Here is a 24,026-nt window from a genome sequence, read left to right as displayed (position 1 = left end):
CAGGGAAAATTTCGCTGCTCACAGCAACATCTGAGAAATCTTAGCCAGAACTCTAAAGAGCAGTAGAAAGAGCAAGGAATTTAGAGTCTAATAAATGTCACTCTTAATCCCTACTAAATTAAGAACCTCCATTTCCTTTTGTGTAAAATGAGAAAAACAGTAATTCAGATTAGGAACATTCTATCAGTTCTAAGTCTTAAGATAACCTTCTGAGATGACGATCACATAACTTACGACACGAACTAGGGATTCATCCCGATGTTATCTTCATTATAGACCCTGTAACAGTAAACTTACGACAGACGTGATGTACAAAGCAGTTAAGAGGTCAAGCCCTTGGGTTATGCTAAGCTTCATTTTCCTCATCAATAAAATTAAGATAATTATAGCACCTCCTTCGTACTTTTTTAATAAATGGAGATCCTGATAACTCAGCAGGTTAACTGTAAAATCAAGTATCCTGAGGCTACGAGCAGACTGTGCATGCTACACAACCTAATTAGGAAGGCTGCGCAGGCAAGAAGTAAAAGCAAGAGTTAACTGACTGGTAGGTTATTCTTTCATTCCTTCATTAAATCAAGTTTGAACTGTTTACTAAGAGACAGGTCCTGTGAGCACTGAGAAGATAACGGTGAGTGAATAGTCCTGATGGAGTGTAGAGTCTAACCGCGTGGCAGGAGACAGTCATTAAACAGACAAGTAAACAGTTCAACCTCCGGTGAGAGCGGTGGAGGAGGATAGAGTGTTCCCAGAGGTATTCAGAGGGACATGACCTGGTCTTGGGAGGTCAAGGAAGGCCTCTCTAAATATAACTTGACTCTGAGTAAACATCTGAGCTGAGCTGTGGGGATCAGGTTGGCAGGGAATCGCTCAAGATGTGACTGGAGATACAGGCAGAAGCCAGGTCATGCAGGCCTTAGAGGAAAGGTTTTAATCAGAGAAGTGATGTGATCAGATTTGCATATTTAAAAGCTCACTCTGCATGCAGTGTGGTGAACAGATGGGCGGGGGTGAGAGTGCATGTAGGGAGACTAGTTAGTCTATTTCACCAGTCTAGGTGAGAAATCATGGTGCCTTGGATGTGTCTCACGAATAAGAAAAAGCAGACTTAGAGAATTACTTAAAAGCAGACTCAGAGAATTAACTCTGGTTACTTTATTTTACTTGCTCTGGTTCCTGGGCCCAATAGTTACCACCTAAACAAGAGCTAAAGAAAATTCTATTAGACAATTCTCAGTCTGGATACAAGACTACAATTATAACCACAAAAACAGAATGCCTAGTGGTCCCCAAGGATCAGGAATGGGGACCTAGGCTCCTGAGGCTTTCTTTCTAGGCAGGAAGACAAAGGAGAGGCTCTGGGATAACACTCGGGCACTGCTTAGCGACTGCGCCAAGTGGAGCAGTGAAGGAGATGTCTGCCTGCATGTTTTCTCCTACAGACTTATACAAGTTGGTGTGATTTGGAAGGCCTACATGAGGAAGGGGAAAAGATAAGGTACATGTGACTTTATCACTTTTTAGAGTTATGGGCACATGTGTCTTTCTGATTAGGCCACATCCTACATAAACTTACTTTCCACACAGCCTTCTCAAAAACTCAACAGAATAATAGAGAAACCAAAGGAGGAAATGGAAAAATAATTCATTTCATCTGAAGAAAAATATCTCTCCTTGAGGAATATTTAATTTAGCAAGTATCAACATATGAGTAAACCAAACACAAGTCACTTGCTGTATAGATGTTTTTATAGATCCCTGCTTAAATGAACTTCAGTTAATTTTCTTAAAGAAGGATTAATCAACTCCTGGCAAACAATTATCCACATGAGGTTTATAGTTCTATTGTCAACGGTAATTATTTGTTTTAAGTGTGGTATTCTTAATTTATAACAGCTCTAATTAATTTTGACATTAATTACATTATATATTATATTATTACTTAAATGTTTCGTGTGATTATAAACTGTCTCCTTAATTAGATTAAGGAGGTAAACTATAAGGAACTGGAGAAGGTAGGATTGTAACTTATTCTTCATTTGTATCTCTATAATCTGGCAAAGTAAGTAAGATTTAAACTGTTATTAATGTGCAGATTACTCCCAATAATTAAGATATGGTTATTACATTTAATCATGGTTAAATGTACACATTTAGTGGGGGCACAAGAAGGAGAAGATATAATACTTGACTGAATTATCTTAGCAAATGCAATGAGCAATTAGGCAATAAAGGTGAAGATACTAGCAAAAGAGGTTGAAATGATGGGTCATGAAGTTTAAGGCTGATCAAGAGAGAAGGAAAAGCCATTTTCTGTAGTTCCCTTCAAATTCTTCTCATGTGAGCATAAGAATATTGGAGGAACACATGGCACCAATGATCCTAAATAGATGTGCTATGGGGGAAAAAGCCTGGGAAATGCTGGGTGTCTCTGAATTTGACAGGTTTATTTATTGATGGTCTAAGCAGAGCCTTTTATACATTACTTTGTGGTGTGAAACCTCCAAGAAGGATTCAGAATAAATAATGTTGGGCCAAGGTACTTTTAATTAATATACCTTTCCAAAAAGAGTACTTCATGAAACAGTTCGAGAGATTCTAAGCTTGTGAAAAATTCTGAGATTCTTAGAAGAATATCTGGCCAAGAGCCACTATAGAGATTTATTATGAGATCAGAGTCACATTATATACCACTTTTTAATAATTTTCTTCCTCATTCTTTTATGCACCTAGCTATAGATCATTCCTGAACTTACAAATGGAGTAAAATGGGAAACCTAGGAAGAATCTGGAGAACTAAAGCCTGCCCAGCTAGGGCTTCATTTTGCAGTCAGAGATACTTCCCGTTGTACACGGAACTAAATTTCTCCATTCATGGTTCTAAGTAAGATCCATCTCTCTCTCCATTGACTCAGGGCTGCAGCTTCCCACTGAGAAAATCCTAATAAAATTATGTGGATTTTTTCACTATTCTCCATAAATGTTTATATTATGTAACATTATATTTATTTTTAAAACAAGATTAAGATGTGACACAAATTAAATGCTAATTAAAATAATATTTTAAGTTTCACAGTGTGTCATTTTTTCATATGTGATTGAGTCCATATGCCACAAATGTTTTTAGGATAAATTAGAAGTTTGTATAAAATTGGGTTAAAAATAACAGCAACTAGTTTTTTTAACCATTAATGACAAAAAGTGTAGCATAGTATTGGCATTAAAATTTAAAATTTACCTCTTTCACTGGCATCATCTACTAGAACAATTTCTTCTAGCATGTGTCTTGGTGAGCGATTAATGACACTATGGACAGTTCGCAGAAGTGTGCTCCAAGCCTCATTGTGGAAAACAATCACCACACTTGTTGTAGGAAGATTATCTGGATACACCTTTGTTTTACACCTAGAGACAAAGCAAATGCCTTTACAAAAAGTGACTGGTAAGATAGCATAATGAATGAATCCGGACTAGAAGGGGTAATAGAACAATAAAAACTGCTTTAGTGGTTGGACTCCTGGTAACTTTTTATTTATTTAAGTTTTGGTTAATGTTGCATGTTTAATAAATAGTACCTATTTAAACTTATATGTTTAGATTTAAATTATTTTAAAGATGTCAATTGTATTCTTAAAATTAGGCACATTTTCCTGATGAATGTTTTCTGCTGATTCATTATAACGGAGAATGGACTAAGGCAGTACCATCAATCCCAAACTGAATTTACCTCAAGAATCCAATTGGACAAAAAAATCAGAACCACTGGAATCTACACAATTGCATAATCTAAACAAAAATATACCTTCCACAAAGGAAGAAAACTATAAGGTTGGTGCAAAAGTAATTGTGGTTTTTGCAATTGTTTTTAACCTCTTAAACCGCAATTACTTTTGCACCAACCTAATAGTTATATACTGAGTATCTATTGCATGCTAGGCACTTAGGCTTCCTAGTAATTCTGTGAGGTACTTCCTAGTAATTCTGTGAGTAATTCCGGAGCCACATTTCACAGACCGTAGCTGAGGACAGACACAGCAAGGGAATAGCAGGGCCTGACTGAGGACTCCACAGTCTGTGCTCTGCTGACCAAGCTCTTGATGCTGCCTCTTTCATACTGAAATATCAACATGCATCTTATTTAGTAAAGACAATGTCTAGAAATGCAATCACCCGAAAGAACAAACATACCCCAAAACATATACACACAAAATCAACATACTAACTGTATGTTTCTAGCACTTTGTTAGGCACCATGATCTCTTTTTTCAATCTTATTAGCTAGATGAAACTACCAGAAACTATTAGAGAACAGGAACAGTATTAAGTAACCCAGATATCAAGGGGTGTTTAGAATATAAGCACTTTTAAAGAGTGTGTATACAACTTGCTGTTAGGTATCCCCAAATTGTAAATACTGCTCCAGCCTTCTCTTTCCACCTTTTTCCCTGCTCTCTAGCAAGCTCCTCAAACCTTGTGGTCTCTCCAATCTCATTACCTGTCAGTGGAAGTGAAGAAGAGGAGGAAGAATGAGAATATCGACAAAATCCCTCTTCAGAAGCTGCCACAACCACCCTATTTACTGAAAGTGCTACCCTAGGGCTACTGGTTGGCAGCTGGAAGAGAAGGAAACGGAAGGGGAAAAAAGATGACAAGGGATTGAATGAAGGAGTAATGGCTACGGCCACAGCACCCTCCATCTCGTCTGACTGAAGGAGAAATGGGAATGCGTTCACGACAGGGGCCCGCCCCATCCGCACTGGTCCGTCCTTTCTCCAAGGAGAAAAGGAGAAACAAATAGCTTCCACCGTCCTCTTCGTTAAGCCCCATTTCAGCCCCTCCCACCCTCTTCACTATTTCCAAGACCCTCTTTTCATGGTGTGGTCTCCATCTTCTACTGCCAGTAACCTCACTATCTACCCCCTGATCCAAGAGACCCACTGCCTCATTTCCACATCATGGCCCACTTCCCTCTCCCCCTACATTCACTCCAAGATCCACCAGAAGGCCACCACACAGCCTGCCACCCCATCTACACCTCCCTGCCTCTAAGTCTGGGCTACAGAGGTGAAGCCTCAAAGACTGGTTGCATGGGCTAGGAACAATGTGGCCTTAGCATACCATATAATACTTTGGAAAAGTTTCCCATCAAAACTGTATGTCATAAATGGTAGCTAGATTAGGTCTATGTAAATAATCATTAGTACTGCGCTTCAGTTACATCATAGGTGAGCAAGCCAAGACACTCATGTTTTTATATGGCAGATGCATCCCTGATGCCTGACTCGCAGACTACTTGAACAAGACTTTTAAGTCAGGAGTGGTCTGTCTGGGTATGGGGAAAGGGGGTTCAGGAAAAGTTTCTAATATTATTTAACCAAATTATATTAAGTCATATATGATCTCTTTCTCCAAATTAATCCCATTTATTATTGTAGGAGAATTGGGTAGCATTTTGCAAACAGCCAAGATGACTACAAAGCTGCGAGCTTACCAAAATAGCAAAAAGAACAAAACTGAGTGAGACGTAGATGATGATGAGGCAAAATGCAGAGTACAAACAGTATCGTTAGCCATGTGCATGACTAGGAAGCAGACAGGAAGAAAACAGAAAAACCTGCGACAGCAGTTCTACAGAAGAGAAATGAGAAGCCAGATTTATTTCTTGGATGCTATGTTACAGAATTAAATTCTGAAATCATACGGAAAGGAAGTAAGACTATAAGAACACTAGAAGAAGACTAAAATGGAAATCATTCACAATAGGATGGAAGAACCAGAAATCAAAGCAAAAAGAAACATTTCCTAAATCCAACAGTTACATTTAATCATTCAGAGCATACAACAAACTCACAAATACTCTCTCAAAGCAAATAGAAAATATGGAAAAATCATCATAACTGATCTCAGAATGGATAAACACAAACATCCTTTTCTACCTGGGAAAGCCACAAAGCACTTGAGAAAAACCAAAGATTCTTTCAGCATCCTCGCTAATATACTTTTCCCATGGAGGGACCACCTGTCCTTGTAGAGGTGAGAGTGAGGGATCCTTCTAGGGGTGGGGGACACAGAGCTAGGGAGAGCAGGAAGAACACAGGAAGTGTTATGAAGCAGTCTTCTTCCCCTCCCCATCCCAACTGAGACTTGCATCCTCAGGAATGAAAACTAGCCAGTGTAAGATTGTACTACTTAAAAAAAAAAAAAAAAGTTATATACAGGTTTTGGGGTTAGGAAGAGAGGGAAAAGAAGTCAACTTTTTACTGAAATATACATACATAAAAAGCTGAAAAATCGTATGTATATAGCTGAATGAACTTTTAGGTTTTAGATTTAGATCTATAATCCAGTTTAATTTTCATGTAACACATGAGATTTAGATCTAGATTAATGTTTGTGCATATGGATGTCTAATTGTTCCAACACCATTTGTTTAAAAGATAATCTTTTCTCTACTGAATATCTTTTTGTCAAAAATCAAACAGTCATATTTGCGTGGGTCTATTTTCTAAACTTTCTGTTGTGCCCCATATATAATATATATATGTATGTATGTATATGGGATAGAATAGAAATATATATAAATCAGTTGTCTGTTTTATGAATTGTGTTTTTAGTGGTATATCAGACTTAATGGTACAAGACTGAAAGCTTTCCCCCTAAGATGAGAAACAAGGAAAGGATGTCTGCTCTCCATTCCTATTCAACTTTGTACTTGATGTGTGTGTGTGTGTGTGTGTGTGTGTATACACACACACATATGTCTTTGCCAACAGCACATGGTATTGATTATTGTAACTTTATAGTAAGTCTTTAAAAACTGGGTGCTGTATTACCTCCAACTGTATTCTTCTTTTTCAAAATTATATTAGCTATCCTTTATAGCTAAATAATAGCTAATTATTTTAGCTATTTCCTTTGCCTTTACATATAAAATGTTAAATCCCTTCCTGGGATTTTGAATGGAATTGCATTAAATCTATACATACAGAGGGTGCCAAAAAAATGCACACATTTTAAGAAAGGAAAAAACCGTATTAATTGTAATAATAAATACTGATAACAAAAGATGAATACAAATCATGTTTGACTTCTGCAATTACAACAGGTGCTCAAAGTGGTTACCATCAGTGTCCAGACACTTCCGATTATGGTGAACTGCTTGAGCATAGATAACATCTCTTAAAATGTGTACACATTTTTTTTGGCACCCCAGGTATATTTATGTATGTAGAGAACTGACATCTTTTATGTTGAATGTTCCAACATAGCTAGAAAGCTGAGGTTTTGGATTCCTTATTCTGCTGCACACTTCCTGTGACCGTGTCTGTGTTCTTGGCCAAAGAGAGCAGACAGAAAAAGAAAAGCAATGGGAACTGTACTCATGTACTGGAGAGCAGAGACCCCCTGGTCAAAGAGAAGATGCCCCTTCCTTCAGCGTTTTAGTTGCTTGCTTGGCTTCTGTTCCCATGGCTGTGCTGTCTTAGCAATATTGTCTAGGGGCTGGAAAAATAGAGAAGGGGGGCAGGATGGAGGGAGAAAAGAGGAAAAAAATAGGGGTTTTTCTCTATTCTCTAACCATGAAGAGACCCCTTTCTTGTTCCTCACACCAGAAAGAGAGAGCTTCTTTGGGGGCTTTCTTTCTGTACTCAGTGTGTACTTCTGGGTTTTGGATTGCCTTCAAGAACAATGTGGAATAGAAGTGGAGAGCAGACATCCTTCCCTTGTTTCTCATCTTAGAGGGAAAGCTTTCAGTCTTGTACCATTAAGTCTGATATGCGACTAAAAACACAATTCATAAAAGAGACAACTAATAAATTTGACTTCAGCAAAATTTAAACATTTTGTGCTTCAAAAGGTACCATTAAGGAAATAAAGAGACAAGCCACAAACTAGTAGAAAATATTTGGAAATCATGTATCTGAAAAATGGTTTGTATCTAGAATACACAGAGAACTGTTACAACTCCTTAACAGGAAGACAAATTATCCAATTTAAAACGGGCAAAAAGATTTAAAGAGACATTTCATCAAAGATGTAAGACTATAGTAAGTACATATCATTTAGTTATTAGTGAAACACAAATTTAAATCACTCTGAGGTATCACTTTACACCCAGCAGAATGGCTATAATAAAAAAGACAGTAAAAAAAAAAAAAGTGGTGGTGAAGATGTGCAGAAACTAGAACCCTCCTACATACTGCTGGTGGAAATGTGAAGGTGAAGCCACTTTGGAAAGAAGTTTGCCAATTTCTTACATAGTTAAACATGGTTATCATATGACCTAGCACTTAGGTATCCACCCAAGAAAAATGAAAACATTTACCCATACAAACTTTTGTACACAAGTGTTCTTAGTGACATTATTCATAATAGGCAGAAAATGGAAACAACCCCAATGTTCATCAACTGGTGACAGGAGAAATAAAGGTGGCATTTCCATATGATTAACATTGGACAATAGAAAAGGGACAGGGACATGTGCTATGTAACATGGATGAATCCCAGAGATCCTCAAAGAAAGAGCCCAAACACAAAAAATATTTACTACATACTTATGATTCCATTTATATGAAATGTCCAGAAAAGGCAAATCTATGCAGAGAGAGTACATTGGTGATAACTTACTCCTGGGGCTGAGAGTGGGAATGAAGGGTGACTACAAATGTATACCAGAGATTTCTGTGAGGGGATGGAAATTTTCTAAATGTGGCGATGCTTGCATAACTGCAAATTTATTGAAAAACATTGAATTATACACTTTAAATGAGTGTATTTTCTGGTTCCAGGAAGGACGGAGTAACTGCACTCCACTCTTTGCCTCTCCCAGTGGGTGGAACTATAAATCCTGGACAGAATGTATGGAGCAGCTATTTGAGGGGACTCGGAAATGTAAATGGGAGTAGGTCAATTGGGGAAAGAGACCAGAATTCACTGAACCAGTGGTGAATTTCCCATTTGTTACCCCCTCTGGCATTAGCCAGCCTGCGTTCAAAAGCAGCCCCAAAACTAACTGTGTGCACTGAATGCACAAAACGAGAGCCCCAAGAGAAACTGTCTTTCTGGTCTGAGGAGCTAGAAAAGTGTCCTAAAGGTCAGAGAGTAGAGATAACCCCCCCACTCCTCCCTCTTTTCCTACCCTAGCAAGTCTGAGTTTGAGAAGCACTAGATTGGAGTGGTTGAGTCTCCTAGGAGATGGGGTATCTTTAGAGATGAGATTACCTAAGCAACTTATTTAGTTTTTATTTGATCAAAGGACATGTATATCGTTTAAAAAATAAACAACTGTCCAAAGATTAAAAAAAAAAAAATGCTGTTTCCTCACCGCTACCATTTTGCCCTTCCCATAAAGCAAACCACCTTCAATTCTTTTATCTATTTCTCTTGGTATTTGCTTCCATAATTCTAAGTACTATATCTGCTTGTTTACTTGCCGATTTTTTTTCTAGTTCTAGATATTACATATTGACTTCTTACTACAAAATACAAGAGTTTACTTCACTCGTATCCGCATCCCAACACATACACTTATGGTTCCTCAGCCTCCCAATGTAATTATGTTTGGTTACATCATTACTTGATGTTTATATTAGGACTCTGTAAAATGCCACTCATAGCTGATTTGCATATTATGAATATTTTTCCTTTGCTGCACAACATTCCCCTCCACTTTACTCTGGTTTATTTTTTTCCCGTTTTCTTAGTTTTCTATGTATTTGTCACTAATTCAAACTCGGACTCTACAAATTATATAAATACTATCTTAAGATGTTCAGAAGCACCCACTGTAATACCAATGAAATCTTTTTTGGGGGGGGGAGGAGAACAGGACTTTTATTGGGGAACAGAGTATACTTCCAGGATTTTTTTCCAAGTCAAGTTGTTGTCCTTTCAGTCTTAGTTGTGGAGGGCGCAGCTCAGCTCCAGGTCCAGTTGCCGTTGCTAATTCAGGGGGCACAGCCCACCATCCCTTGCGGGACTCAAGGAATTGAACCGGCAACCTTGTGGTTGAGAGGATGGGCTCCAACCAACTCCAACCACCTGAGCCATCTGGGAGCTCAGCTGCAGCTCAGCTCAAGGTGCCGTGTTCAATCTTAGTTGCAGGGGGCGGAGACCACCATCCCTTGCGGGACTTGAGGAATTGAACTGGCAACCTCGTGGTTGAGAGCCCACTGGCCCATGTGGGAATCGAACCGGCAACCTTCGGAGTCAGGAGCATGGAGCTCTAACCGTCTGAGCCACCGGGCCGGCCCTCTTTATTTTTTTTGATGTTTGCCTCTATAACAGTATATAGTTGTCATTTTTTAAAATCCAGTCTAACAGTCTTGGTCTGTTAAGCAAAATCTTTAACCCATTTAATGTAATTACTGGTATATTTTAGTTTAAATCTACTACCTTATACAAATAGAAACATTTGTCCTCTTCTTTCTTTCCTTATTTTGGATTTTTTTTTTTTTTTAAATTTCCACTTTCTTAACATTTACTTTCTTCTGGTGGTTACCTTAAAGATTGCAACACCTATCCTTGATTTATTAAAGTCTAATACTAATTGATACTTTTACCCACTTCTTAACAACAGAAAAAAACTTTACAAATGTTTAACTCCATCCTCCAACCAAAGAAAATGCTTTGTTCTAGATTTTAATTTTACAGATATTTTATATCTCATAAGATATTATTTTACTCTATTAACATTAATTTATCTACATAGTTACCATTTCTATTGCTTTTTCTTCATTTCTATTATCTGATTATTCCAATGGGATCATTTCTTTCTGCCTAGAGAATATCAGTTAGTATTTTTTATTTCAGATAATAAATACTCTCACCTGCTTATCTTAATTTTTTTTTGAAGGATACTTTTGCTGGGTATAGAATTTTAGTCTTGTAGTTATTTGCCAGCCTTTAAAAGACATCATGCCATAATCTTTTTGGCTTCCATTTTGTTTCCCCTCCTCTCTTGAAAACTCAGCTGTTAGACTTACTATTGCATTTTTGAAGGTAATCTTTATCTTCCCCACCCCATGGGGTTCCCCCGCCCCCCCCTTTTTTTACAATTCTTTTCTCTAGCTCTGTTTGCAATGGTTTTATTATGATGTGTCCAGATATGATGTGGCAGATATCCTGCTCAAGGTCCATCGGAGTTACTGATTCTGTGCCTTAATGTCTTTTATCAGTTTTGGGAAATTCTCAGCCATTATATTTTCATATATTGCTACTATTCTATTCTCTTTCTTGCTTTGTGATTACAATTTGTTGATAATTTTAGACCTCTCATTTTATCTCTTATATCAGTACTTTATTTTCCATTCTTCTAACTCTCCATGCTTCATTCTGGATATTTACTTCTAGTCTATATTTCAGTTCACTTATTATCTTCAGTTATGTGTAATCTGCTGCTATAACCATCCATTTTGTTTTTAATTTTTATTATTGTACTTTCTGAGTTCTAAAATTTCCATTTGGTTAATTCCTAATAGGTACCAGTTTTCTGCTTAAATTCTCAATCTTGTTTTTAATCTCCTTGAACACATTAATATTAGATACAATCATTTCAAAGTGTGTGTCTGATAATTCCATTATCTAGAGTCCTCTTTTGATCTATTTCAATTGCCTATTGTTTCTTTTCTTTCATGTTGTCTTATTTCCTTATGTGTCTGCTCCTTTTGGATTGCAAATCAGACAACTGCTTCTAGGGGAGCTAGAGGCCCTAGTAAACCCTAACAACCTTAATTCAGTTTCATGCATTGAGATAGTTTAAAGTTGGGCTTCAGTCCCTGCAAGAGCTGATTTATTTCAATTTCATCCTTCTCCTAGGAGCTTAAAACTAAAGATGCAGGAAGGGGCTATCAGACTCCCCCTGTACATACACGTACACACGTGTACACACACACACACACCACACACACACACACACACACACACACACACACACACACACACAATAGGCTGTGGACTTCAGTTTTTATGCCCTAGAACCAAAAGGCTGTCAAAAGCACTGTCTAACAATCTGGATTTAGCAGATGCCTCTAGGTAAAAAGTCACCTTCAAATTCTAGGGTTTTTCCCTGGGTTTCCATCTTCTCCCATATTTTGGCTCTGTAATTCTTCACTGCCTTCTAAGCTCTGCCTTCTAACTTCTAGATGTTTTCAAGCAGATGATTTTTATATTTTTCCTAACTTTCTAGGGGTCCTCAACTGGAGAGTTGATCCAGATCACTAAGGCCACCATTATAGAAAGTAGAAGTCTTTCCTATTCTTTTATTCAAGGTTTCATTCCAATCACTCCATAGAAACAATTTTGTCTAAATTCCAACAACCCCCACTCACTGAAATTCACTGGTCAGCTTAGAGACCTCAACTTATTTTAGTTTTCAGCAGCAGTTAAAATAGTTCACCACTTCCTCTTTGAAACACTGCTTGGCTTCTTGGGCGTTACCGTATATATTTTTTCTCTTTTATCTCACATTTTCTTAGCCTCTTGCTACTGTGTTTCCCAGAAAATAAGACCGGGTCTTACATTAATTTTTGCTCCAAAAGACGCATTAAGGCTCATGTTCAGGGGATGTCATCCTGAAAAATCATGCTAGGGCTTATTTTCCGGTTACATCTTACTTTCAGGGAAACACGGTAGAAGTTCCTCTTCTTCTCTATCTTCAAAGTCTGAAATGTCAGTCACCTAACCTCTTTGTAATCTCATCCACGCCCGAGGCTATCTTAATCAGTCCCAGGTCTTTAAATTCTCTATCCCTTCATGACCACAGCTTCAACCTCTCCCCTGAACCACAGGATTTTATAACTTATAAACACGTGCTAAGAACTCTTGATTTCTACACTCATATCTCTACTTTCCTCTTATTTCCATCTTGGCATGCATTATTTTAATTCAGATAGCTGCTCAGGCCCGAATTCTTAACTTCTCCTTTTCTCTTTTACTCCACATCCAACCCAACAGCATTGATAGATTACATCTTAAAAATGCAATCAGAATTTGAAAACTTTTTCACTTGTGCCAGCCTATTCCATGCCACTATTATGTCTCACTCATGCCACTATTTACTCTGTATGACTATGAAGAGAAATGTAGTCTCTTGTCCCCTGCAGCTGAAAAGTGTACACTGGTACACTGTGGGAACAATTAAAAAAAATTAATGAAATAAAAAAGCACAAACCTATTAGCACCATAATTTCACATCTATAGACACATGGTTTTGACTATAACCCACAATAGGTACATTTTATGTTAATCTAGCATATACCTACTGAAACAATGATTAATGGAAGAAATACTTTTACTACATAAGACATATTCTGGCATCTTCTGTTTCACTAACTAAAATGCTACCAGGTACTCTCTAAATTGACCAATTAATGACTAAAGGGCCAATATATTGGTCTATTCGCACGATGGACTTCTACAAAGCAGTTAAAATGAATGACCCAGAATGACATATATTGACATGAGTAAATCTCAAAATCAGTGCATGAACAAAAAAAACCTTCAAGTTGCAGAAGACACGTACGTGCACATGCTGTACTATTATTTAAGTTAAAAATATGAAACTATATTATATATTTATATATAGATATGAAGTACTTTTAAAACATATAACAGAAAAATTTACAATTCATGAGGCAGGTAGAAACTAAACTATAAGAAGAGAAATACAAGTACAAAAAAAAAAAGATAATATATATGTGAGAATATTTTGTTTACAAAATTTAACTGAAACAAAATACATATTAGCCTTAGAATTACCAAATACTCTCTACAGATATAGAATTACCAATTACTCTTTTACAGAATAATATCAAAGTTACTAAAAGCACCTGAAAAAATATAAAACTATTCAGCTTAAAAATTATAAGCAGAGCAACTTCCACAAGTTCATCAAAATCATCTAGAAAAGCTTACCAAGTATGAGAAAATAGAATTCTACTAAATATATGCTTTTAATCTGTTTCCAGAATGTAATCTATCATTCATTAAAAGTAGTTTTAAAAATGAGAAAAAATAACTTTCAGCAATTAGGAAGAGAATGAAGGGAATTAAAACAGAGGACCTGGATTCAAACCTGATTCAATTATCGGGGCTACAACAATCTCTCTGAGGCACTTTTTAAAAGCTACCTGCCTCACGGGACTGACAGAAGTTAAAATTACTCTGAAAACTACAAAGATTAAAATGCTATTGTTATATTAAACATCTCACAAATATTTACATGTATAAAAATGGTAAACTGCAGGTTTTGTGTCAATATTTTTAAAAAGTCAGACAACAATGATAAAGACTTAGTAATAAAAAACTCAAGAGAGTAGCTGATAGTGTAGTATTCTCCCTGGAAAAAGAAAGGAAGAAAGGAAGGAAGGGAGGGAGGGGAAGAGATGGGGGGCAGGGAGAGAGGTAGTGGGAGAGAAGGAGAGGGGAGAGAGGGAGAAGAAAGGGAGGTTGGTGGAAGGAAGGGAAGGAAGGAGGGTTGAAGGGAGGGAGGAAGGGAGGTATATACTAAGAGTAAGAGAATCGATTCAAGCAGTCCAAAGTCTGGCTAATAGGAGTTCCATAAAGAGAAAACAGACAGATGGGACCGATAATAGACCTGTCCAATGATGACAAACATGGTGGACCAATTTCATACCTTTACTACCACAAACACACAATTTATTGACTTCAAGGATATCAGCACAAAATGTCTTTTATCTACCAACCATAGGAAAGAGAGGAAACAGAGGAACACAATTACTGACACCACAGTGATCCAGTCAGCAAAATGCAGGCTGAAACAAGAAACTCTACGTGGTCTTCAAATAATAAACTATGTAAGGAAAAAAAGATGGAGAAGGAACCTACAGACTAAAAGAGACTTAACAGACATATCCAACAGTTACAATGTGTGGACCTTATTTGGATCCTGATACAAACACTACAAAAAAAAAAAAAGAAAAATATATGACATTGACTAGGGAAACTTGAATACTGAATACATCATGTCATTAAGGAATCACTGTTAATAACTTTTAGGTATATAAATGGTATCATGATTTTTCTTTTTTTTATGAGTCCTTATCTTTCAGAGATACCTATCATAATATTTATGAATTGTATGTCTTTGCCTGGGCCTGGGGAATCTTCTAGTCTCATGCACCTCGTTGATCACAAAAGGCCACAAACCATAGGGCTGCTCCTGTCATGTTGGCAAGCTTACCTCAGAGCCAAAGATCCCAGTGAGGGTAAGACCAAACTGTAAACCACGGTGTATTTTATAACCTAATTCTGAAAGTGACACTCAATCAATTGTACTGTGTTCTACTGGTCATACAGATCAACCCTAGTACAACACAGGTGGAGACTACAGAGAGGTATCAATACCAGGAGATGGAGATTGTTGGGGGATATCTTTGAGGGTGTGATACAATACTGTTAGGAATTGTTGAAACAAGGTGATGAATACCTGAGGATTCATTATACTATTATCTCTATTTTTGTATATATTTGAAATTTTCCATAATAAAAAATAAAATAAAATAAAAAGGATACCATCACAGAGATGGAGCAAGAAGATATAAAAAGGCTACTCAGTGGTAGTGACTTTGTGACCCATCTCCCCAAGCGACCCAGTCCTATAAATACCAATGGTTGGCCAGGACTGTGTATTAGTGGTTCACGTAAAATTTTTTCAAGTATGAGGAGTCCTCATCAAGCCCATAATTCAGGGCATAAGTATATGAATGACACTATTTAAACACTGTTCTTAACATTATGAAGTTGTTTACTGTCCAAAAACTGGTGATTTATAGTACACTTACAAGCTATTCATTAATAAAACTATCTTCATGTCATGTAAAATATTAAAAACAAAAAAAAGCTTAATAAAATGTGTTGAGAGTGGTTATATGCTCAGGGGAATTATTAAAATTACAAAATTAACTCTATAAGAAACAATAATACTTGAGGCTGTTTTTAATATTGGCATTATTAAAATTTTAACTATAGACTTCCCTGAAGAGTCTAGCTTTCTTCAGTAATTCTGAATTGTTCAGTAAAGTATACATAACTTGTGAAAATCTAAGATTGCAATGAAGATTCTCTTGACTGATGTCCAATTAACCAATTCACTGGGTGAACATATACTGTCAATCCCTTCAGTTTAATTTTTACATGCACAATATTCAACGGTCATCTTATTATGATTCATTCACAGCTCTGCCAGGTAGTGAACGATGATTATTTTTGCTTTCTCTGAAGAACTTTTAAAAGTTTTCCCTGGAGTTAATGATTGTTTTTTCCCTTGCTATGGTTTTCTATGTCCTTATTATTAATAACAATTCAACCCCAAACTCTCCATCAATTGTTGAAATCTCTTTTAGACACATTCACCTGTACCAAATATGACTTCAACAACATGTTGAAGTCTCTACTGGAGTGTTTTCTAACCTGTTGGTTGCCTGTCTGTCTGCCTAACTCTCACCCAGGGCTTCACCATCCTCCAGGGATTCCTGCCATCTCTCGCACATGCTGGATCTCCTGTCTTCCACATCCTATGCCCTTCTTTTCCTTGGTGTAAGTCCTCATTTGGCAGAGCACATTATCCAGTAACTTCCTGAGAAAGAGTGTATGGTAGTTCAACATTTTGAGACCTTACATTTCCAAAAAAGTCCTTATTTAACCTGAGCATTTGATTGTGAGTTTGGATGGGTATAAAGTTCTACGTTGGAAACTGTTTTCCTTTAGAATTTTGCTCCTGTTTCCAGAGTTGCTGCTAAGTTTGAAGACATTCTGATTAATCCTTTGATTATGACCTGCTTCCTTCTCTAGAGAAACTTACAGTTTCTCTATTAAAAACCTAAGTTATAGGTCTTTTGGGAAGGAGAAAGCCCAGTATTCTAAAATTCACAATGCCTTGGGTGCAGTCTATTTTCATCTATTGTCCTGAAAACATAGTGGACTCTTTCAATCTGAAAACCTGTATAGTCCAGCTCTAGAACATTCTATGGATAAATTTTCTCTCCCTTTTTTTGGGGGGCGGGGGGAATGAGTGTGTTGTTCTCTTTGACTTCTATTAATCAAGTATTGGCCCTCCTTGATTGTCACTTCAATTTAATATACTTTTACTATTGCCCATCTTTTTGTCTCTTTGGTCCATTTTCATGGAAGATTTCCTCCCAACCTGCTATAGAGTTTTGATTTTTTTTTTAATTTCTAAAAGTTTTTTTGTGTGTGTGTGGTTTTTCTTAGTGTATCTTTTTAATGGTATCCTATTCTTGTTTTATGGTTGTAATGTTTTCCTATTTCATTGGGATTATTAATTATTTCCTTTAAATAATCTTCTCCCTGAATAGTCTTTGCTTCCTCCACATTGCTGTTTGTTTGCTTTAGACTATACTTTTCGTGTTTGAGGGTTTCCTCTGATATCTAGTATTACTTGGTTATCTGTTTGTTATTAAATGGAAGATCAAAAAGCTGAATGTAAGCTCTAATTATACAAGTGAGGCTTACTAACTATGAGTTTCCACCGGGATGATTAGGCTGTGCCATAAATTGGAGAATCTTTGATGTCAGTGTCTGTAGGTTTTTTTTCTCTAGGGCTAGTCCAATTCTGTTGAGAAAGATCCTCCAATCTCTTGCCTGGAGATTGATGGCAGCCACAGAAGACAAGGTGGCTAGGGGGTCTCAGCAATGTACATATTCACTTAACCCACCCGTTTTTGGTACAGTTCTCTTGCTTTTAACTGGGCCTGTTGTCCTCTAGTCCAGATACTTCTTCATATGGAGCAAGTGGGTCTCTTATATTGCTAATAGGAGTGTAAATTGGTACAACCATCTTGGAAAAATGTTCGGCACCACATGCTAAACCTATATAAATGTATACCCTATTCCTTTCCCCAATACATACCAAACAGAAATGAGAGCTTAATTCCTCCAAAAGACATGCACAAGAATATCACAATAGCTTAATTCATAATAGTCAAAAAGTGGAAGCAACCCAATTTCCTGTAAATAATCTATGATATATTCACATTAAACCATTACACTGCAATGGAAAAGAATAAACTTCTGATATACACAACATTGATTTCAAAGACACAAACCAATATGGATCCATTTACTTTTTGTATATGGATCCATTTACAAAAAGTTCAAGAAAAGCACGAAACTCATCTATGTTTCGGTCAACACAAAGGCTGCCTCTTCAGATGCAAATACTAATTGGAAAGGAACATACAACAACTTTCAGGGGTGATAGAAATGTTCTATATCTTGATTAAATGATGGATAGAAAGGTATACAGATATGTAAAAATTCAATAATCTGTGTAATTACAACTAACTGTATGAATGTTTTGGTAATAATGTAGTTAAAAACCTCTACTATCTTAATCTATTAAGATAAACAATTATTTTCCAAAGCATGAAATACATAGTTCTAATGATCAATAACTTACGGTGTTATTTTATTAGCATTTATTTTTAAGTGGGGTAAGTAATAAATTAGTGATGTAACATTCATTTCAAGAACAGTCAACACTGAAGTGCAATATATTGGGAATCCAGAACATACTTTTCATTCAAATTCACTACTATCAGGACAACACTAAGTACTTACCCTTCTAGTCTAACATCTGGTAAAGATCTGTTGAGTGCAATCATCTCACTCGCCATTAAATTGAACTGATTGATTTTAAACATCTCTTTCATCTTTTCTTGATCCTCTTTAGGAATGACGACTGGTTTCCCCATTTCTCCAGGACCTTCATGAGGCTTTTGTACTGGCTCTAGAACTAAGAATAAGGAGGAACCTTAACTAACAATTTCATAGCAATCGAGTCATGTTTCTGTTAATAACATTTGAATTTAAACTGTGCCCTCAACAACGAGAACCATTTCTGAGCCCCTCCTCTTCTAGGGGTTTCCCTGTCTTCCAATCCCACACCAGGGTCCTGACTCAAAACCTCTTCACCTTGCGCCACTCACCTGAATCACTGCGTAGCTTTGGCACACCCACCCCAAATACTGCTACCACGTTACCCTCCCTACAGCATAGCCTGCATTGTGTTATTGCCCTGGTCTCCGAAATCCAATCTCTTTCATGTGGAATTTTACCTAACTTGCCAAACTGATCAGCTACAGGCTCTCCACCAGTCCTCAAATAGCAACTCACTACCGTCCCCCAAATGTACCTCATGTTTTCCTGCTTTGGTGCCCTTGCTCACACAGGTCCCCTGCCTTGGCAACTCCTTCCCACTCCTCACTCTGCAACATCAAATACTGATTTGTCTTTCAAGGCCCAGCAAAAATGGCCTTTCTTGACTGTAGCTTTTCTGAATCTCTCCATTTACTACTCTTGACTACCACGTCGTTTCATCTAAGGCTCTTATGTCTCCAGTCAACTGCTATCTCTTACTATAATAATTGCTAAACCTGGCTTATCACCCAGTAGGCTATGATCTCTTTTTAGCTGGGTTTTTTTGATTCGTTCATGTACCTTCTGTGGAGTTTCGCATAGTCTCTCATAGGAGTTTTATAACTATATGCTGATCTAACATATGAGTAGAAGTGCTATTTATAAGTCAAAATAAAACCCTAGAATTGATAATAGTAGACAGTATAATAAGCATCATGCAAGGTGGAACACCATGAAAGATAATTCTAATCAGAAATGTTGTATCTTAATATACAAATACATACATACATACATACATATATATTTCAGATCAGCAATTCCCAAATCTTGTTCTTTGTTATATGTTTTTGAGATGTTAAAAATGTTGCAAGAAAAACAGGTTCTAGGATGTATTAAATTTGGATAAAAGTGTGTTAAACTTCCCATTTAAAAGGGATGGATACAGAATGAGGTGAGGATAATAATGAGATGAAAATGTCAGTTTGGGACATTACTTGTTTTGTTTTTTAAAGCTGAAAGTTTTATTCTCCTGCAGTATAATCTTTAGGCATTCTCAAAAAGTCTCTGTACAAAAATGGAGACATCAAGGCAGTGGAAAACCATCTGTCTTCAGCCAGGCTTCATCTGCCCAAGAAAAGCACTGTTGTAAAGCTGACCTATAGGATGATTGTCTCAGATGGTGGTACAGAGCAACCTACCAATGCGAGAGCTGCAGCATATAAAATCATTCATTATGTCTTTAACAATTTTGTCTAGAATATAAAAATCTATTTTAGAGAACCATCAAGAAAAATATGGTACATAATAACTTTCCCCATTCTCAGAAGAAACTGTGGTTTTAGGAGGGATGTGAAAATATTAGGAAATAACTTTAAAAATTGCAGAAAACTTTTGTAATGCTGTTTTCGACAACAAATCCTACCTAATATTTGTCCTGAAAGTAAGCTCTTTAAATATAAGGGCTGACAAATTTTCTTTTTTTTATTCTCAACGACAAGTGTAATAAAAACTATAATACAAGAAGTATAATGACCATAAGCTTTTAAAACTTTTTAAATCATAAATTATAAAATTCTTATAATCAATTGTACTTTCTTACCTGACTGAAAATAAAGAGCAATCAACACATTTGGGAACAGGGGTGTTCAGGGGTCAGCAGAAAGAAGCAGAGCTCTGGAGGTGACAATTATCTTCCATATGTGGCATAGATAACATAAAGAGTGGATGGCAGACATCTAGTGGCCCCTGATTATAAATATCCTTTGGTTATCTGTGCCCTCTTTTAGTATAAGACGATGTTTTAAAGAAAAGCTAAGAAGTCCAAAACACTCCACGAGCCATAAGAGGCCTCCTGCGACAGGGCCTCTGAGAAGTTCCGAAGCTCCCAAGCTCCAGCCAAGCTCCTTCCTCACATTCTCCTGTCCGTCAACTCTGTTCTCTCACTTGCTTACCTTGCACATGCTTCTTTCCTTTGCCTGGAAGGTGCTCCCCTCACCCATCAAACCTAACAAACATCTGTGGAGCCGGACACTACTCAACTCGAGCATTATTTCCATACTGTACTTTGGCATGTGCCCCAAGGCGTTCCTTCCGTTCTGCTCTTATGCACATCTCTATATGGTATTTATTGTATCATTTTATTCTTTCTCTCCTATTTGTCCTTTTGTTGTGGTTGAACTGCATATCACTAGCACCTATTACATTGCCCAGCACACATCAGTGTTTAAAAAACATCTGCCAAGTGGACCTTTACACACTACAGGTCCTATACTTTCTTTCTTCCATGTCTGCACATGTAAGACAGAATACCACGAGCTCCCACTACAAATGGCAATGAATTATGGTGCGGTGAGGGGAAAGTTAACCTGTTCTCTTTGGGGAAAGAATATCCTAGTTTCTTACTGGTGAAGGGTAATACCTGCCCTTTGATTTAAATGTACACAGAGAGTTACAATTCTGACAACAGTTAAGGAGGTAGCATTTTGTCACCCAACAAAGCGATTAAACAAAAAGGCCATAAACTAGACTAGGAAAGTCAGCAAATAGGCTCACTTTCAATGAAAAAATATTGTTTAAAAACTTATGGGGAAAGTGAAATTTTAAAAGTTAGGGCTTAGCTTGATATTACTAGAGTCCAGTGCTGGCAACTGAGCCTAATTTTAGGCAAATTTGCCAGTGAGAAATAAACAGAACTGATTATATAATCTCCTCTATAAAAATTACAGTAAGTAGGCACCGTTACCAATACAAATAAGCAATTTCAGATTATAAAGTTTAGGGGACCAGGCACCCTCATTATAAAGTGAAAAATATTTAAATGTGACTACATACTCAAATAAAACGTATGTTAAAACAGTAATCATTTACATGTAAATCCTTCAAATGGAATTACTGTAGAGTCAGATATTCTACAACTAATCACAGAGAGTTCAGAGCCCAGAACAGTTGAATTATTGACTCACAATGCAAAGACATTTTTATTATGTTTTTGTTTTTTTTATTTTTTTAAAGCATTTGTTTGCTAAACACAAGGAGTTTAAAATTGAATTTTTCAGGTGTCTTCTGCCAAAAATGTCAGTACTTCTTACCTAGATCGTTCATATTCGTGTTTCCTTTCCTTTCCACACCAGATATTGCAGTGTTCTCACTGTAGCCCCAATTCTATAGCCTGATCTTTTCAAAAGCCCTCCCGTAGAAGTGCTAACTGGAGCTACCTATAGCATTAACAAAAAGAATTCTCCAGATCACATCTATCTAGAATGACTTCTTCCCTTAGTACTAAGATGAGAAGGTAGGAGAAATATTTTTCTGATACCTGATAATACAATTTTAATTACACAATACACAAATGATAATACACAAATGATAATACTCTATTCAGCATTATGACATTTACACTAATCTATACAATTTTGATAGTTCTAACTATGAGAGTCCCTGTATTATCTGGTAACATAATATAACTCCCAGAAAACTAACGGCATTTAACACTTAAGACAAAAACTGAATTTAGCAATTCTATACATGATACTTTAATATTTTTAACTGCTGGAAGAACCTATTAGAGAATCGTTGGATACGATCACCATATATAGGAAACCAGGGATTACTATTAATCTTAAAAATGATAAAATTTTATAGTATCCAAACTAGCTAACAAAAACCCTGTAACACATTTATCAAAATAAATGTATTATAACAAAATGTCACTCACCATCCCCAGCAGGAAGTCCTCGCTCCTTTTTTTCATCACATTTGTTGCATTCACTGAAGTAAAGCAGCAGAAACATATCCAAGAGTACCCAAATCAAGGAGGTGGCTAGGACCACCTTGCAATATGCAAATATTCTCATGGCACTTTAAGTCAAATGCAAAATTTTAAAATATATATATATATAAATATACAAAGATCATGAAAATTTTTCCAATCCAGTTTCATCAGAAATCGCATTCATAACCTAAAGAGAAAAAAAAAGATTAACTTAAAAATTCAGAATCTAGAAAATTGTAAGATTTTGTATGTATTAATATACATATGAAATTTTACTATGAAGAATAAGTTTCTAAATCAGATTTAGAAAAATATTTGTGAAATATATAAAATGTGATAGTATCGAGACCATACAAGTAACGCCTACAAATCCATATATAACCACCCAACAGGAAAATAAGTATGTAACAGGCATTTTGCAGAAAGGAAACCTGAATAGCCAATAAACATGGAGAAAAGTGTTCAACTCAGTATAATTAGGAAAATGCACATTAAAACAACAGTGAGTTACTTACTAGCTCATATCCAAACACACGGGGCTTACCTGCCTTCTATTCATTGCTGTCCTCAATGCAAAGGCAAAGCTGAGACACTGAGTGTGTCACAATGATTCCCAGGCCATTTCAACATTCAGTTCCCAGGGCCCGAAGAGTAATAGGAGTTCTCCTAGTAGCCTGTACTATAGCAGTTTACTGGGCTAATTCTCGTCCCTCTGCCCCACTGAATCCAGTTCTAAAAATGCCTCAGTCTCCAGCCACTGAGAAACAGGCTCATGGATAGGCTAATGGAAAAGAAAAGGGAGTATCACACTATCTGAGACCTAGTCTTGGCTCTGACAGTAATTTTTATAAACTTTCCTGATCTTTAGTTTCTATTTCCAACAGGCACCTGTAACCCCCATCTGTTAAAATATCAGAAAATGACTTGAGGAACTATCACCAAATTTGGAAAGTCATTTGGGGTAGTTTGACTAGATACATTTCTGGCATAAGGAGTTCATCGTGGGGAGGTCTGGAGCAGCCTGAGACCTGAGCTATAGTGACCTGCTGAGCAGCTGACACCAAGTCTCAAACAAAGCCTGTGTCACGCTGATAAGGAGAGAGACCAGCCAAGTGCCTTCAGATGAGGTCGATGAAAGAAACACACATTTTGCACATATGCCCCACACTGAAAGCCACAGAAGCACATGCTGTTGAAGGACCCAGCTGATGGGCAATGCAGCAGCCTCTGACAAGGGCAACTTTATATGCATGTTCCATGGCAGGCAGCACAAATGTATTTCCCTGAACAAATGACGACAGGCCAGAGAGGTTATCTATGAAAAAGATATAATAGTCTCGCCTACATCACAAGGTTGCTA

General features: G+C 36.9%; 1 protein-coding gene across 1 annotated transcript in view; it reads right to left on the bottom strand.

The window, feature by feature from the left end:
* GALNT1 (polypeptide N-acetylgalactosaminyltransferase 1) overlaps nt 1-24,026 on the bottom strand; it is a 64,919-nt gene that overhangs the window by 29,170 nt on the left and 11,723 nt on the right. Inside the window, exons 2-4 of the mRNA XM_033087532.1 lie at nt 22,610-22,853; nt 18,598-18,772; nt 3,239-3,405 (exon numbers count right to left, since the gene is read on the bottom strand). Of these exons, the coding sequence (XP_032943423.1) occupies nt 3,239-3,405; nt 18,598-18,772; nt 22,610-22,748 (481 nt within the window). The 5' untranslated portion in view covers nt 22,749-22,853. The remainder of the gene's footprint in view (nt 1-3,238; nt 3,406-18,597; nt 18,773-22,609; nt 22,854-24,026) is intronic.

Source organism: Rhinolophus ferrumequinum, chromosome 19 (assembly GCF_004115265.2).
Source record: "Rhinolophus ferrumequinum isolate MPI-CBG mRhiFer1 chromosome 19, mRhiFer1_v1.p, whole genome shotgun sequence".
Taxonomy (NCBI): Eukaryota; Metazoa; Chordata; class Mammalia; order Chiroptera; family Rhinolophidae; genus Rhinolophus; species Rhinolophus ferrumequinum.
The sequence above is the reverse complement of the archived record's forward strand: the minus strand, read 5'-3'. Positions and strand labels throughout refer to the sequence as shown.